An 18,459-nucleotide genomic window follows, 5' to 3' on the forward strand; every position below is an offset into this window, starting at 1 on the left:
GTCCGTGCATTCGGTCGTCTCCCGTTGCCGGTGGCCACTTCCGGCGCTGCTTTTGAAAAGCTCCCCGTGCAGGCAAAGCTCAACGTTAAACCAGAAGAAACACATTATACCAAACGAGATGGATTTTAAACTTTTTAATACAACATGGAATCGCAGTTTGTTTATCACCAGTGTGCCCTGAGACGACCTGGGCTTGTTTTACCCCTGTCTTTGTCTGTTTGTGAGCAGAATATCTCAAAAAGGTTTAGGACGGATTCAGACAAAATTTGGTGGACAGGTTGGTTGTGTGACAATGACGAATTGATTAGATTTTGGATGGCATTGACGTACGCACACTCGCTTGTCTAGCCAGGGTTCGAATGTTGGCCCAGCTATAAACTGTCATCCTGGCGTTTCACAGACTGGGTGAATCATCATTGTGTGTGTCGTCCCTCTGATGGACATTAAACTGGGTGTCCTGTCTACTGACTGACATTAGTGGATGGATGTTAAGGATACCCCACGGTATCCTTTGCGAAGATTGGGTGATTTATTGCCAGCACCGTGGCTAAATTACAAATTCCTGCCTGAACTACTGCTGGGAAGGAAATGGAAAACCACCCAGTATATTACCCTTGGTCAGGAAGCTCCTTCAGTGGCACCAAAGCTCTGTAAAGAGGATGGTACATCAAATCTCAAATAAAACTTATGACTGAATAGCAAAGGCGACAAAAAAAAAATGGAAAAGGAAATTAAAGCCGTTTAAAAAGGATAGAGTACAGACATATATAGAGGTGTGGGGGAGGGGGAGATGGGGTGGGGGGAGTGAGGGGTTGGGGAGAGAGGGGGAGAGAGAAGGGTGGGGAGAAGTTTCCTTCAGTATCCCCTTCCCACCCCATTGTTTGTCCAAGTCACTCTATTTTGTCTTTCAACTCTGCTGTTGGTGTGTTCCACCCCCCCCCCACCCCCATCTCCCCTCTCTACTGTTTCTTTTGTCCTGTTGCGTCCTGGTCCATTCAGTGTTCCAGCTCTTTCACAAGCCTTGACGCTAGATTACAAAAACTGTCATAGGTTGGCAACCATTGTGCAGAATTCTTGGGTCGAATGATCTTTTTCTGTGTTGAAGTTCTTTGGAAAGGAAGTCTCCTATTATATATTGTTAACCGTGGTGTCTGTCCATGCATTCGACTGTCTCCCATTTACGGCGGATGCTTCCCGCACTGCGTTTGAAAAGCTCAACATTCACTTTTGAAACGATGGGAGAACGGGCACAGGTCATGTTGATGCCAAATTTTATCTCGCAAGCCGCATATTTTGCCCTCTTTTGAGACAAATTGAACCTCCGACACCCGATGTTGCACCACCATTTCACGGTGGGCGGTATAAGTAGCTCAGTGTGAAATCGAGAGAAAGACATTTAACCTTTTTAAAGGTCCACAGAATCAGAAATTCATGTTTGGCTTTATGAATAAATATGGCTTCACTTAACACTTAATCATTGTTTGTTTTTCTTGAATAAATATCTTGAAATGAAGAATTTAGTGGGTTTTTTTTGGTTTCTTTATACTCTCGATTGCTCCCGCCGACAAAAAACGGTGGTGGGATTATGTCTTGTATCATGTGACCTGCTACATCTTCAGAAGTCTTTGCTTCCGGACTTGTGTTTACGTGTGGGCTACATACGCTTTCTACATCGAAACACCGTAATCACGTCATCGACTCAAAAAAAATAATTGAAGCGATTGAAAGCTGCCGCAATCCCCATGAAGATTACCGATCATTTTAATCTAAATAGAAGAATAACAAGGACAGAAAAGCTCCAGAAACTGAGGGTAAGTAGCGTACTGTTTCCCCGGTAGTTGTGCAGTTATGTTCAATCGGTGTCAATTAACCTGTTGTCCATCACTCACCCACTAAATGTACACGTACATTGTGAGGACAGTCCCATCCAGTATAGTAATAAGCTGTGCCACTGGTGTTGACAGTTGTATACCCTTTTGCTTTTAAATGAGTGCATTTATCATTACTACCATAATAACATGGTAGTGTTATATCAAAATACCACTAAACTCCACATTTACCATGTCCCAGCTCTCTGATTTACCACTTACCAGTTCTTATTACCGAGTATTTCTTCGACGTTGTTCCAATTATTGTGAATGCCAGGTATTTCATGCACGATGTCATCCCCAATTTCCACCTTGAGGTCATACATGTACGGTCTGACAGCACCTTGTACATCATGAGTTTGACTTTCATCAGAATCTGAGGATTCTTGATCATAAAATTATTCATCAATTTCACTTTCTGACAAATCTGAAGCGAGTTGTGTGGCCATTATTCTTTGTGTGCTGAGACAATCGTTCCGGCGATAACGTCACACACATTACGCAGTGACCATGGAGGTTTTCTGGAAATGTTAGGGGCGGTATCAGCCGCATTGGCTTGTTTAACTTTAACACCTCAAAAAATTATTAGAATTTAAAACCACATTCAGTTCTTTGTTTTTTATTTACAAATCAATATCATCACCTTCAAAACACTAGAAGGGCACTAAGTAGAGCGCGTACCTCCACCGTGCAATGCCTGATCCACGAGAACATATCAGGCCCAATACATTTTTGAAATAACGTGCTGTATATCATTTTTGGCCCGATCTCTCAATGGTATGCCTGGTGTTGGCTTAACGGTTAGGGTGACGGGCTTGGGATCCTAGGGTCCTGAGTTCAAATCCTGCTCAGCTGTTGAATTAATACCAGGTGGGGTTAACTCAACCTGTCATCCTTCCGAGGTCGGCAAAATGAGTACCAGCATCCTGTGTCAGAGTGGCGACCCTTCCAGGATTGTGCCCAATAGCCAAGGGGACTGCTTAAGCAGCACCAACGCTCTGCCCAGAGTATGGTCCCAATCTCCTCTCCTCCTCTCAATGGTGAAGAATCACTTCGAAAATTAAAGAATGCTCGTATCCAGATTCGGATCTTCACCAAAATTGAATCAATTCTTCCTTGTCACATACCCAATGCGTCCACCAACTTTCATCCGAATTCGTCCACAACTTTTTGAGATATCGTGCTATATATAATTTTGGGCCCAATCTCTCAATGGTGAAGAATCACTTAAAAAATTATAGTAGCCGGATCCAGATGTTCACCAAATTCTAATCAGTTTGTCCTCGTTGCACACCCAACCTGCCCTCCCAATTTCATCTGAACCCGTCCACAACTTTTTGAGATATCCTGCACACAAACAGACATACAAACAAACAGACAGACAGGGGTGAAAACATTACCTCTTTCCACCTTCAGTGGCGGAGGTAACTAAATTCCTGAATCTGTGGACCTTTGAAGTCCATGAAATAATTTAAATTGATAGATTACCTAAACTTTCCCCATCAATGGGGATGGGTAGTGTTCTGTTCCGAGTATAAATTTCATATTGTAACTTTGGATCATGGCTTGTGCCTGCTAAAGGGGGAATGTCACCAAATGTTCGCACAATCCAATTATTTCTTTGTTTGTTAATTTATTGATTCGTTCAATTTTTTTCGTTCAGTTATTCCTTCATTAATTTTATTAACTCTGCCACCAAATGTGGATGGAGGTTGTTACTTCTGTTTGTTTGTGAGTAGAATATCTCACAAACTTGTGGACGGATTATGACAAAACTTGGTGGATGAGTTGAGGAGGTGACATGAACAAGCTGATTAGATTTTGGTTCAGGTCTGGATGCAGATCCAGCCTATCAGTGGGATACAAAACGTAAACCGTTCATTCTGGTCGAGGTATGCGCTCTACCGAGTGCCGTTCTAGTTCATCTATGTATCTATGTACCTATTCATATATCTTTCTGTGCACTTATACAAGTCGAACATCCTTATGCGCCCCTCCCCCCTTCCTCCATTCAATTTGTTTTGAGGATTTTGGTTCCATTTTTCATGCTCGTCTCAAGTTCCCATGATGGCATAGAAAGCCGACCTCATTGTGTGGCCAGGCGTCACATAACAGTGCAGTTTCCTTCCCACTGTGCCATCCCCATGCCCATTCAATGGCTTGTGTGGACCCACAGCGTTACAAGTGTTGACAAGCTATTACAGATTGTATGAACTGAACTGCAATTTCAGACAAAGTTTGTCATTTTGAAAACGTATATTTGATATATATATATATTTTTTTTTTTTTGAAAGGCAAGATTTAGAGGAGTATAATAATCGATACGATTAAGAATTGAGATTCATTGATACGATAATTGAGATGACAAAAACTTGACGAAATGTGTGTCGGGTAGAGTGTGTGCACTGGTTTCTTTCTTTCCACATATGCTCACAGAAACCGACTCAATTATGTGATCACATTTGCTTTAATCTGTATGTCAGACAGGCAGACGAGTCTTTTCTTTTTTTTATTGCTTAAACTCAGGATTACTCATCAATATAATCATCCGAATGAAATGAGGAAACAATTTTGGATGTGGAAGGTTGATATTGCAGACACATCCTGATAAACAAGCCGTAGTACAAAACAGCACATCTGTATATAGTAATGCAGGAGAATGGATAAAAAAATTTAACGATAGACATGGTCAAGATGTATCGTTTGTTGTGGTTTCAATGATGTGAATTTAAGGACATAAACCTTGACGTCTGAATTTTGCACACTACTTCAAAATGAACGTTCCTTTTGAGGTCATCTCTTCGAGCATGACCTAATAATATGGGTATCGATGTCCTTCGATCCGTCTGTCCGTTCACAATGAAGTTGAAGCGGGAGATCTGGTCATTAGTGATCCTGATAGAGGTCGATGAGACGTACACGATGGTATGACTTTCAAGGTCAAGGTCACGAGGCCTTTGAAGTTGCGAAAATGACGATTTTCAAATTCTATCTTCTCCGCCATTTCTCAAGCGATCTTGAATTTGATTGTAGCAAATGAATCTATGGGACAATATCTAAATTTGGTTGGGCCGGATTTTCGATATTCGCTTTCGTTTTCGTGTCACGTGACTTCAAAGTTGGCAAAAAATGCGAAAATGATGATATTCAAAATCTATCTCCGCCTACATTTGTCAGGCGATCTTGAATTTGATTGTTGCAAATTAATCTATGGGACAATATCTAAATTTGGTTGGGCTGGATTTTCGATATTCGCTTTCGTTTTCGTGTCACGTGACTTCAAAGTTGGCAAAAAATGCGAAAATGACGATTTTCATGCGAAAATGACGATTTTCAAAATCTATCTCCTCCTACATTTCTCAAGCGATCTTGAATTTGATTGTGGCATATAAATCTATGGGACAATATCTAAATTTTGATCGGGCCGGATTTTCGATATTCGCTTTCGTTTTCATGTCACGTGACTTCAAAGTTGGCAAAAAATGCGAAAATGACGATTTTCATGCGAAAATGACGATTTTCATGCGAAAATGACGATTTTCAAAATCTATCTCCTACATTTCTCAAGCGATCTTGAATTTGATTGTGGCATATAAATCTATGGGACAATATCTAAATTTGGTCAGGCCGGATTTTCAATATTCGCTTTCGTTTTCGTATCACGTGACTTCAAAGTTGTCAAAAAATGCGAAAATGACGATTTTCAAAATCTATCTCCTCCTACATTTCTCAAGCAATCTTGAATTTGATTGTGGCATATGAATCTATGGGACAATATCTAAATTTAGTCGGGCCAGATTTTCGAATTTCGCTTTCGTTTTCACGTCACGTGACTTCAAAGTTTGCAAAAACTGCCCTACCTTCAGGAGGCTATATATTCTCTACTGGGCATGGTAAAAGTTAGTGAATGGTGTCATTGCATAGCAGCTGACCTTGTATATTATATGTATACATTTTCCACCGAAAGTGCAAAAGTTTCAAAACCCGAAATGTAAACGTCGGCATTTATTTTCACAATATAATTTCGTGCACGCGTGCCAAAATGCCGAGTCATCTTTAACCAAACTGTGCAGTAGTCTTCGGTCATAACTTTGAGAACTTTGAGAACTTGTGGTATTATTTCTCGCAGAGATGACCGTCACTCCCGCACGGGGGTAATTTTTTTTATTTTATTTAACTTTGCTTGCTATACTCATGTATCACAAGCAGTTGCTTTTCACTTGTAATCAAGTTTTTGCTTTTACCTTGTAATTATAAAATAATTTTCCTTTCACACTGAAATTTTCACGCAAAAAAAAAAAAAACAGTGTAGCACTTCCATGAATAATTCTCTCAATTTGATGGAAAATAATTGTCGGTCACAAACTGAAACGTCACTAACTAGAATGGCACTCGTGCATTCTTCCGCCACGCTGAACAGTTTACGTTTTCTATCCCACTGATCGGCCAGATCTGTATCCAGACCTGAACCACAATCTAATCGGCTCATTCTTCTCACCTAACCAACTCGTCCACCAAGTTTTGTCCGAATCCATCCATAAGTTTTTGACATATCCTGCTCACAGACAGACAGACAAACATTGGTGAATGCATAACCTCCATCCACTTCCGGTGGCGGAGGATCAAAAGAACTACCTGTCGATGAAGATGACGTTGATGTGGCGGCTGATAACCGATGCAGAAGGAAAGGTTCAAATACTACAAGTGAACACCATGGGAACTGGGAAGAGCAAACGTTGAGAGTGGAGAAGAAAATGATTCGCCATTACGCATTCAACAGCGTTGTCACAAATATAAATTTCACAATTTATGCTTCAATCAAAACATTTTCATTGAAGCATAATTTAATTGTGAATCAAACTTGTTAATTTGCATTCAACTTTTTATATAACGTAATTCAAATCAAACAATTATTTTCTAAATACAATGATGCATCGTCATGGAATAACCGAAAGAATGACACGCTGACAGTGGATGGAAGGACTGATATCGGAAGAGTAGAGAAGCGCAGAAGTAAACATTGGATTTGACACAAGATAACAATGAGCCGACACCTTAAATGACTGAAGAAAGGAACTGGACAAGAGAGAAGCTGGAATACGATTCGGTACACAGGAGAAAAGGGGGATGAAGGATGGGAGGTAAGCCGTCGACCTGGATTAACATAGACAAGCAAGGAGCGTGTTTGATGATGAACGTGTTTGACAAAGTGGGACTCAAGTAGGATGGATGATCTTAAAGAGCTGATGGTGCAAGACTAAGGTATAGTATAGTCAGAGACAACATAAACAAAAAGGCCTGCAATCCTGTTGGTGGTGCGAGAGGAGCAGAGCATGCTCTGTGTCTTGGAACCTCTGATGAACGTGCTCGTAATCCTCGAACACCTTTGGCCTCCACAGTGTCAAGAAGTGACAACACAGTCACTCTGGCACAAAATAGAGAACCATCCTCCATACCATACTCTCATGAATGCCTTGTATTTTTATGAAGAGCATCAAAGAACTACCCTGATCATATTTGTGTAAATAGGAGGCCAAGTTGATCATAATTGGTGATTGATTAATATGAGCAGGTGACTTTCTCTCCCAGGCTTTAAAATCTGACATAAAATGAAGGCCAAAATCATCCTGATTGTATCCTGTTTCAAATGAAATGCTAAATGAAACTTTTCCTTTTTTTGAGATCTTTTAGAAGGCCAAAATATCCTAATTTATAAATGTAAGTAACTTGGCTGTTTTTATTTGAATGTTTTGTGCTTACATTTATCAGAAAACACAACAGCCAAAGAATAATATTAATAAAACAAGAATATTAATCATTTGGCCGTAATACATACGATGTGTGTGAAAATTGCAGAATGTTGCCCCTACTACGATGCAGTATGACCAAACACCATCCCTCCGCACCCCAACCATCTCCCCCTTTTCCTATTTTCTCCATATTTACCAATTATCCAACTCTCATCTTGTTGATACCGCCACAATGTTTGTCTTGTAAGTACTACATCGAGGGGTCTAATATTTTCTCCAGACATTCCTGCCATTTTTTGGTCACCTGCACTTTAGTCAGGTGAGCCTATGCAATCGAGCAATGTCTGGAGGTGTGAGTGAGTGAGTGAGTCAGTCAGTCCGTAAACACTTCAATCATTATCGCTTGAACCAAACACATGATTTTGATGAAGCTTGGCCACAAGCTTCATGTCTGATGCCAAACGAAGGTTTATTGATTGCATCAAAATCTGCGCTTATTAAGAGGGTTTACGGGTGGTTTTTTGCCCCCCCCCCCAAAATAAATAAATAAATAAATAAACTACACATGTGATTTCGATGAAACCTCTTTAAAGGAGGACTACTGGGGGGGTGATTGGGGGGTTACGGGGAGTTTGGTTTGAGCCCCCCAAAATAGGCAATTGCTCTCTTGTCTGAAACTACACAATTTCAATGAAACTTGACCATAACCTTCATCACCCGTAACGTACAAAAGTGTGTCGACCACATCAAAAGCTGCACTCATTAAAGGGGATCTATGGGGGGGGGTGATTGAGGGGTTTTACGGGGGGAGGTTAAGCCTCCCCAAAATAGGCAATTGCTCTCTTCTCTGAAACTACACCACAATTTCAATGAAACTTGACCATAACCTTCATCACCCATGATGTACCAAAGTTTGTTCACGGCATTAAAAAAAAAACAGGATCTAAAGGGGTCTGCGGGGGGTTTGAGTGACTCTTGCTCCTTATTCAGGTGATCTTCAGGATGCACGGTCCTTTTTAAAAGAAATATTATTATTATTATTATTATTATTATTATTATTATTATTATTATTATTATTATTTTTCCTGGGTGTTACTTCCCCTCCTCCATTCTTCCTCCAAGGAAGGTTATGACGTGACAGTTGGATGATCACGAGCATTTTCAGAAAAACACGAATCCTAAAGTCTAAATAACCCGAACTTGATCGAGTGACCAAACTTGTTAATTACATCAACAACCATCAATTACATCCTCATATGTTGGAGATGAACAGGCTGTGAAGTGACATATGTTTGGAAATTTAATCGCAAAGTTAGAGAATATAAGATAATTTCAGTGTTTGGCTCGTGTTAGTCTCGAGTGTCAAGTCTGTGTTGCCCTCGACGTGGATTCACTTATTTGTTTAGTGATTATCAAACATATTATGCTCATTGTGCTCCACCATGTCTGTGATGCAGGAGCTCTCGCCAGGAAAAACAATGAGCGAAGAAAAGAAAAAGATTTTGCATGGCATCCCGACAGTAACGAGTCATCTCTCCATGCATGAATATTTTGCCAAGAAAAAGTCTCAGAATGTGGAGACAACTGCTGAGCAACGCCGTGCCAGTGGAACCGCCGTCGAATGCCCTTCTGTAAAGAAAAGCAAGAGGCGAAAAATCGATGAAGATGACATCGACGTGGTGGCCAATAACCGACGCAGAAGGAAAGGTTCAAATACTACAAGTAAACACCATGGGAAACTGGAAGAGCAAACGTTGAGAGAAGAGAGGAATCGCAAGAAAAAAATGAACAATTAATTTAAAAAAAAATTTTTTTAAGAAAGCTGCTCTTGATATTCTCAGAAAAAGAGTGAGTATGGGGAAAGACGTTTCTTTAAAATCTGACTTCCTTTCTCTTTTTTTGAAACTTGAATTGCAGTTGATAAATTTTCATGCCTCTGTCTCCATGAAGCTCAATAAAGTGAAGCCTTCCCACTCAGCATTTTAATTACTGAAAGTGCTGTGTGCATCTGATGAAGGGTGTAATATTTTCCCATTGATGGCACTTGATGATGGTGGTACATCCGTCTTGTCTTCATCGCCTTGGCTACATAAAAGACGAGCACCCATCTTGCTGGCGTCACCCTTTTAAAAGACAGGAAGAAGTTAGAGCGCACAAGGCAGCCGTTTCAGCTCGCAGGGTGGGGTTGGGGTTTGGGGTGGGCATGGTATAGCTCACGCTATTCAATCAGACGCACGCCGAGTGGGTGGGATGTGATGTTCGTCTTGATGATTTAAACACAGTACGGAAATTTTTTTTTAATATCTTCCACGGGGGCCACAGATTTTGACCCACCGTGCCCGTTGCATCGTACCACGTACCGACGAAGGTGCTTTTGATGGGCAGTCAGCTCGCGAGACATTATTCCAATCCTCACAAATGAAACTCTTCTGAAACTCATTTGCTTGTGTTGGTGTTCTTTTTAATTGACTTGGTTTCCACATTTCTGCTTTTAAAAAGCATTCTATTATAACTGTTGGAATGATTATTAAGCAGGGAACTTTAAATTGTATGCTTGTTGAAAAAAAGGATAATAACAGGAAATTGTCGGTAGTTTGTCGAATGGAATAAATCTACTAATGACACTATTTTAACGCCCCTGCCCATCCCCAATTATTCCCACGAGTGAGGTTGGTGAGGGGGAATTCTTGATTGGTGAGGTTGGTGAGTATATTTAATTCAGCAGCCAATGGGGCTTGAACTCAGGACTCCAGGATCCCAAGCCGCCACCCTAACCACTAAGCCAGCACCAGGCTTATCTCCCACGACGAAGCTGAGTCTATGAGCCTATCATGTTCTCATTGCAGACACGTCGGTGGACTCTCTGTCTTGTGCCACCTCCTTTCCAGTCGTGTACCATTTGCTCTTTTCATGCGTTGTACCCCTCTTGTTACTGTGGGGCGCATGCGCTTCACCATCAACGCCCTTCTGGTGAAACTTTCAAAATCTGGAATCACTGCCCACCTCCTCGTTCACCTGTAGAACCAATTTCCACATTCTCTTTAATCTCATTCTTCCATTCAGGTCTTCAAGAAAGCTGTTCACCACAATCTCAGATCACCCCCCCCCCCATCTAAAACCATGATCTTTTTCCACCCCTGTTAACCTTTCCCCAAGCCCATGTCCTTCCACCTTTCCAGTTTTTCAATCTTGAGATTTTGCTTCTGCAGCCACCTTGTTCACCCCGTGCGTCCACCCACACACCTTGTTCAGCCAAATCTTCCTCGATTTTGTCCCTCAACCACTAATCCTGCTCTTTCTTACTGTTGCGTCCTGAGCTGTTCTCTGTTCTAGCTCTTCTACGAACCTCGATCCCACATCAAAAAAAAAAGAAATTACATTGACCCATCAAGCATCGGTGCCGGCGGATGAGTCCTCCGCTCTCTGCGTCAACGTTCCCCTGCACGCGAGACTCCACAGTGACAGTTTATGGCAGATTTAGGAATCGAACTCTCGAACTCTCGAACTCTCGAACTCTCGAACTCTCGAACTCTCGAACTCTCGAACTCTCTCTCTCTCTCTCTCTCTCTCTCTCTCTATCTCTCTCTATCTCTATCTCTATCTCTATCTCTATCTCTATCTCTATCTCTCTATCTCTCTCTATCTCTATCTCTATATCTCTATCTCTATATCTATCTCTATCTCTATCTCTATCTCTATCTCTATCTCTATCTCTATCTCTATCTCTATCTCTATCTCTATCTCTATCTCTATCTCTATCTCTCTATCTCTCTATCTCTCTATCTCTCTCTCTGACAAGTGTGCATACCTCGAAGCTATCCTCCCAGTTCCATCTCACGGAACAAATGCACAGATTCGAATAAGAAATGACAAAAACATCGAGTGAGTGAGTGTAGTGGACATCAACTGAACGTGGAACTTTTGCCACGGGGAGAAGACGTTTGGCGGAACCTCCCACCCAACCCCCCAACCACCCGACCCCTCGTGCCTCGGAACCGCCGCTTTTCCAAGCGCTTGCTGGACTCGAGCACCACGACGTGCGCTTGAAATTTCATTATCCGCGCGAATTGGAAGAAACGACCAAAGTGAATGAAAGTATTAAACCAGCGGACACTTCACCAGAGCGCGCACAAAAACCCCCCTGCGGGTGGTAGTTGGTGAGGGAGGTGTTCTTGCGAAGCACAATGTCGCTCGGGTGAAGGAAGATTCTGGCGTCGATCGACGACCCCTACCGACACAAGACCATTTAAGACGGTCCATCAAGAAAACTGCTCGGTCATGTCGGCCTCAGTTCCGTTATTGCCGACTCGCGAGGGTTCAACTTGAGGGAAGTGTTGGCTCGTCGGTGTTTCTCGAGGCGCTGAGGGGGGGAAAAAAGAGCAAGAGGGGGAAAAAAATCATCGGTCGTCGAGGAAGGTGGTTGAGAGAGTGTGGGGCGGGGTGTGTCGGAGTGAGTAACAGTGGGCGCTGGGGGGTGTGTGCTGAGAGGTGAGGCTGGAGGTGGAAAGTCGAGCAGGGGGGGGAGTGCGATTGGTTGGGAAGTAATGCTGGGAAGTGCAAGCGGAGCGGGAAGAGAAGCGTGTAACGCGTTGTGAGCGCACGAGGCGGGGTCGGGCGGAGCGAGAGCTATCTCCATAAAGCGCGCGCGCTTCTCGGGCGGAGCGCGAGCTCGCGTTCTCTTATCTCCGCGGAAAAAGCGCGCGCGCTCCCTCCCTCCCCGACACGCGCGCGCGCGACTCGTGTGTGTGTGTGTGTGTGTGTGTGTGTGTGTGTGTGTGTGTGTGTGTGTGTGTGTGTGTGTGTGTGTGTGCGCACCGCCGCAGCAGCAGCAGCAGCATGGAAGAAGCGCCCTATTCGCTGCAGCTGTCCGGCTGCCCGCAGGCTCGCCTCGGTCCGTACGGGTGGTCCGAACCTCTCGAGGCGCAGGGGGAGCCCGAACGTTGTACTCGAGCGGCGGTTCAGGGGTCCGGCGGCGCGGCAGGATCCCTGAAAGGAAAGATGGAGCCGCGGATCCGACGCCCGATGAACGCGTTCATGGTTTGGGCCAAGGACGAGCGCAAGAGGCTCGCGCAGCAAAACCCGGACCTGCACAACGCCGAACTCAGCAAGATGCTTGGTACGTACGGCTCGCCCCGCCGCCTTCCTTTCGATCTCGGCACGTGTTTGTTTGCGTCTCAGAGACCCATTCAACAACGGACGTCGGATACCGGAGATCTTTAGGGTCTCTCGTGATCGTTGTCTTTGTAAAAGGCTTCTCTGGCCCGAGCGCCGTCACTTCCACCATGTCTTGGTTCTGAGGTAAACTCGACCGACCGTGTGTTGGTTCTGAGGTAAACTCGACCGACCGTGTCTTGGTTCTGAGGTAAACTCGACCGACCGTGTCTTGGTTCTGAGGTAAACTCGACCGACCGTGTGTTGGTTCTGAGGTAAACTCGACCGTTTGTTGGTTCTGAGGTAAACTCGACCGTGTCTTGGTTCTGAGGTAAACTCGACCGACCGTGTATTGGTTCTGAGGTAAACTCGACCGACCGTGTGTTGGTTCTGAGGTAAACTCGACCGTGTCTTGGTTCTGAGGTAAACCGAACCGACCGTGTATTGGTTCTGAGGTAAACTCGACCGACCGTGTGTTGGTTCTGAGGTAAACTCGACCGACCGTGTGTTGGTTCTGAGGTAAACTCGACCGACCATGTGTTGGTTCTGAGGTAAACTCGACCGACCGTGTGTTGGTTCTGAGGTAAACTCGACCGACCATGTGTTGGTTCTGAGGTAAACTCGACCGTGTCTCTGAACGGCTACGTCCGCCGGACTCGTAACTTTACTTGTGTTTGTTGTTTTTTTATCCTAATTAAACTCAATCCACTTTATATGAAGTAAACGTGGCGAGATATTCGACGCCAAGGCGCTCAGTGGTGAAGTCGATGAAATCTGATGAACTTGTCTTGGTTTTGTGAAGAGAAAAATAAAGTAAGAGAGAAGACATCGGGCGGCGCGAACTCGCGTCGTGTGCAACAGTGTTGGCGGCGGAGCTCGCAGGAGAGTTCACTTGAAACAACGTGGAAAACGAGACAAAGTTCGAGTGTGACATCCGAGGGGATTGTTAATAACCTTCCTTGGTGTGGGTTCGTGTCCTGCAGAGTTATCGTCAAATTGCGGGGAGGACGGGACGGGTCATGTGGTGGGATTAGGAGGGGGGTTCGGGTATCAAATATCACTGAACGATGGGGAGAGGGTAACACACAACCAACGATGGGGTGAGGGTTACACAAAAACAACGATGGGGTGAGGGTTACACATAACCAACGATGGGGAGAGGGTAACACATAACCAACGATGGGGAGAGGGTAACACACAACCAACGATGGGGAGAGGGAAACACACAACCAACGATGGGGAGAGGGTAACACACAACCAACGATGGGGAGAGGGTAACACACAACCAACGATGGGGAGAGGGTAACACACAACCAACGATGGGGAGAGGGTAACACACAACCAACGATGGGGAGAGGGTAACACACAACCAACGATGGGGAGAGGGTAACACACAACCAAAGATGGGGTGAGGGTTACACACAAACAACGATGGGGTGAGGGTTACACATAACCAACGATGGGGAGAGGGTTACACATAACCAACGATGGGGAGAGGGTAACACACAACCAACGATGGGGAGAGGGTAACACACAACCAACGATGGGGTGAGGGTTACACATAACCAACGATGGGGAGAGGGTAACACACAACCAACGATGGGGAGAGGGTAACACACAACCAACGATGGGGAGAGGGTTACACATAACCAACGATGGGGTGAGGGTTACACATAACCAACGATGGGGAGAGGGTAACACACAACCAACGATGGGGAGAGGGTAACACACAACCAACGATGGGGAGAGGGTTACACATAACCAACGATGGGGTGAGGGTTACACATAACCAACGATGGGGAGAGGGTAACACACAACCAACGATGGGGAGAGGGTAACACACAACCAACGATGGGGTGAGGGTTACACATAACCAACGATGGGGAGAGGGTAACGTACAACCAACGATGGAGAGAGGGTAACACAACCAACGATGGAGTGAGGATAACACACAACCAACGATGGGGAGAGGGTAACACACAACCAACGATGGGGAGAGGGTAACACACAACTAACGATGGAGTGAGGGTTACACGTAACGATGGGGTGAGGATAACACACAACCAACGATAGGGAGAGGGTAACACACAACCAACGATGGGGAGAGGGTAACACACAACTAACGATGGAGTGAGGGTTACACATAACCAACGATGGGGAGAGGGTAACGTACAACCAACGATGGGGAGAGGGTAACGTACAACCAACGATGGGGAGAGGGTAACACACAACCAACGATGGGGAGAGGGTAACACACAACCAACGATGGGGAGAGGGTAACACACAACCAACGATGGGGAGAGGGTAACGTACAACCAACGATGGGGAGAGGGTAACGTACAACCAACGATGGGGAGAGGGTAACACACAACCAACGATGGGGAGAGGGTAACAACCAACGATGGGGAGAGGGTAACACACAACCAACGATGGGGTGAGGGTTACACACAACCAACGATGGGGTGAGGGTTACACATAACCAACGATTGGGAGAGGGTAACACACAACCAATGATGGGGTGAGGGTTACACATAACCAACGATGGGGAGAGGGTAACGTACAACCAACGATGGGGAGAGGGTAACACACAACCAACGATAGGGAGAGGGTAACACACAACCAACGATGGGGAGAGGGTAACACACAACTAACGATGGAGTGAGGGTTACACATAACCAACGATGGGGAGAGGGTAACGTACAACCAACGATGGGGAGAGGGTAACGTACAACCAACGATGGGGAGAGGGTAACACACAACCAACGATGGGGAGAGGGTAACACACAACCAACGATGGGGAGAGGGTAACACACAACCAACGATGGGGAGAGGGTAACGTACAACCAACGATGGGGAGAGGGTAACGTACAACCAACGATGGGGAGAGGGTAACACACAACCAACGATGGGGAGAGGGTAACACACAACCAACGATGGGGAGAGGGTAACACACAACCAACGATGGGGTGAGGGTTACACACAACCAACGATGGGGTGAGGGTTACACATAACCAACGATTGGGAGAGGGTAACACACAACCAATGATGGGGTGAGGGTTACACATAACCAACGATGGGGAGAGGGTAACGTACAACCAACGATGGGGAGAGGGTAACACACAACCAACGATGGGGAGAGGGTAACGCACAACCAACGAGGGGGAGAGGGTAACGCACAACCAACGATGGGGAGAAGGTAACAAAACCAACGATGGAGTGAGGATAACACACAACGAACGATAGGGAGAGGGTAACACACAACCAACGATGGGGAGAGGGTAACACAACTAACGATGGAGTGAGGGTTACACGTAACGATGGGGTGAGGATAACACTTAATGATGGGTGAGGGTTACTTGTCGAGTAAAGGTGTTTGAAGCTGCTCATTGTGTGACACGGTTTTCATTGACCTGTTCCTTTACATGCTTTTTAAGCTCCATTACGTTTGAACACACGTTCATTATTTGCTCATTTTGATCGTTTATTCCATCGCCATCATATCAGTGGTTTCTTGCACTTTTTATCAATGAATTTTATCCTGACCGACTCATTGACTCATCCGATACCTCACCCTCCCTTTCGCGTGATTCACCCGATACGTCTGATAGCTTTAACATGTTAATTGCTCGCTCACCGTGGTGCAGGAAAGTCCTGGAAGGCACTCAGTGCATCGCAGAAACGGCCATTCGTGGAGGAGGCTGAGCGGTTACGCGTACAGCACATGCACGACCATCCCAACTACAAGTATCGACCGCGGCGAAAAAAGCAAGCAAAGCGGTTGGTGAGGCGGACCGAAGGCACAGTAGATGCCGCAGGTAGTGAGTCCCGTAAGACACGGCAACTCTGCTCTCCTCCTACCATGGTCAACACCACTTTTGGCCCCATTGCTCTGCCACCTGTCAGTCACTTCAGTCGAGAGGTACAACCTCTGGGACTGCATGATGGCTACGGACTTCCGACCCCGGAGATGTCCCCACTGGACATGCATGTGGACACAGCGGAGCCGGTATTTTTCCCTCCTGGGCCAGCCGACGATTCTATGAGCCACATACATTATCAGGAGCATCTCCAATCGCACGCGTCTCACCAGCAGCATCATCACTCGCATCCACATCCGCACCATCCTTACATAAGCCACGGTGCAAGAACATACGAGTGTCCTGGGAGCACTTTACATGCTCTGGTGAGCTGCCGCCTGCCCGTGGGCTATTACTATGGTCAATACCATCATCACCATCCGGAGCCACACGAGCACCATGAGCACGGACGGTCCACTCACCCCGATTCGCCTGTACAACACCTCGGCCAACTGTCACCACCACCAGAGCCCGGGCAACCCTTGGGTACTCTGGAGGATTTGAGCCACGGAGACTTTCTAGGGGACGTTGACCGCGCAGAGTTCGATCAGTACCTGAACACAGGACCCGCCGGACCATCTTGCGTAGAAGCTGGATTGGGAGAGGATCCTCCACAAATGTCCAGTGCCGAGGTGAGCATGAGTTCCACTTTTCAGGCCTTCTCGGTCGGAGATTCGAGCCTTATCTCGGCCTTGGCTGACGCCACCGCTCTCTACTACAACAGCTACAATTGCCATTGAGCCCAAGTACTGAAGCGAGTAGCGTGCCGAGCTGTTTCAGTCCATATGTGCCAACATGTGCGTCGTCCCATATGGGGAAATGAAAACTTCACGTATTAAGGGGACCTCAGGGTATGAAACATAATGTTCAACTGCAATAAGAAGTGCCGGAAGTCCTTTACCAAAAAACTCTCGTGCAGGGATTGTGAAACTGTGGACAAAGCGGCCAGGACTGTATTTTCATCATGGATTGTTGTTAACCAGACTGTATTTTCATCTGTCTGTGTACATAAATTAGGTTTATTTTATGTTTGCCTAAGAGTGACTGCATAATGGTATTCCACGTAATCCATTATCCTATAAACCGCCATTTGTTCATAACTAGAAACAGCTAAACGCATGTACCCAAGCTAGCAAAAGCAAAGTCGTTTGCACTACTGTTTTTAATTGATCTGATTTTGTGTAACATAAGCAAAGTATCTGAACTTTGTCTTCTAGCTTCATTTGGTGGGATTGGTTTAGGCTGCCTTAACACTGGTGTTATAGTCACAGTATGAAAACTGCGCAATGCAAAAACGGTGTTATTTACTTTCATGGGTGGAATGCATCTTCATTTTTATGGATAATTATTTTGCTCTGCTATGGCTACTCTTCAGGACAGAATAGCTATTTTGCTATATTTATTACTTTTGTATTGCTTCAAGTCCAAGAAATAAATGGCCTGCTGTCTTACACTGCAATCGGCAACTGTCTTTAATATAGCCCGAACACGGGCCCGTCTGTCGGCGATGGTGGGGAGAGGATTCGCTGTATTCGAGATCGATCATAACTGTACAACCATCTGAAATTGTCACCAGGACAGGGGCCTGTCGAGCCAATGTTTCAGCAAAATAGTTATTTTATAAGGGGATTACAAAAGGAACATCAAAGGTGTTTGATATCTACCCCTTCTCCATCTCAGCCACCCATTGAGTCGGCGAGACACGCTTGTAAACGTGCGTTCACCATGACTTATTTACATGTACTTTCACATTTATGAATCATTTAGTATGTTCATTTGTTATGAGAAGCTTTCTAACGAACCTGCCAGACAGCTTTGTCAGAGAAAATGAAT

The 18,459-nt window shown here is 45.1% G+C and overlaps 2 protein-coding genes across 4 annotated transcripts in view; both read left to right on the forward strand.

Annotated features, from left to right (window-relative positions):
* Positions 1-9,604, forward strand: part of PINX1 (PIN2 (TERF1) interacting telomerase inhibitor 1) — a 215,578-nt gene extending 205,974 nt beyond the window's left edge. For 2 of the 3 annotated variants that reach the window (XM_085867205.1, XM_085869618.1), the window contains one exon: positions 9,076-9,604. In XM_085867205.1, the coding sequence (XP_085723331.1) occupies positions 9,076-9,414 (339 nt within the window). In that variant the 3' untranslated portion in view covers positions 9,415-9,604. The remainder of the gene's footprint in view (positions 1-9,075) is intronic. The other variant, XM_085870415.1, reaches the window with a different exon arrangement.
* A 2,578-nt stretch (positions 9,605-12,182) lies between these two features.
* SOX7 (SRY-box transcription factor 7) lies at positions 12,183-18,085 on the forward strand. The gene is made up of 2 exons (XM_085844811.1): positions 12,183-12,734; positions 16,414-18,085. The coding sequence occupies exons 1-2, from the start codon at positions 12,455-12,457 to the stop codon at positions 17,364-17,366; spliced, it is 1,233 nt and encodes a 410-aa protein (XP_085700937.1). The 5' UTR covers positions 12,183-12,454; the 3' UTR covers positions 17,367-18,085.
* Positions 18,086-18,459: the final 374 nt, after the last annotated feature.

This window comes from Eptatretus burgeri, chromosome 1 (assembly GCF_056783735.1).
Source record: "Eptatretus burgeri isolate ZD-2024b chromosome 1, Ebu_testis_v1, whole genome shotgun sequence".
NCBI lineage: Eukaryota > Metazoa > Chordata > Myxini > Myxiniformes > Myxinidae > Eptatretus > Eptatretus burgeri.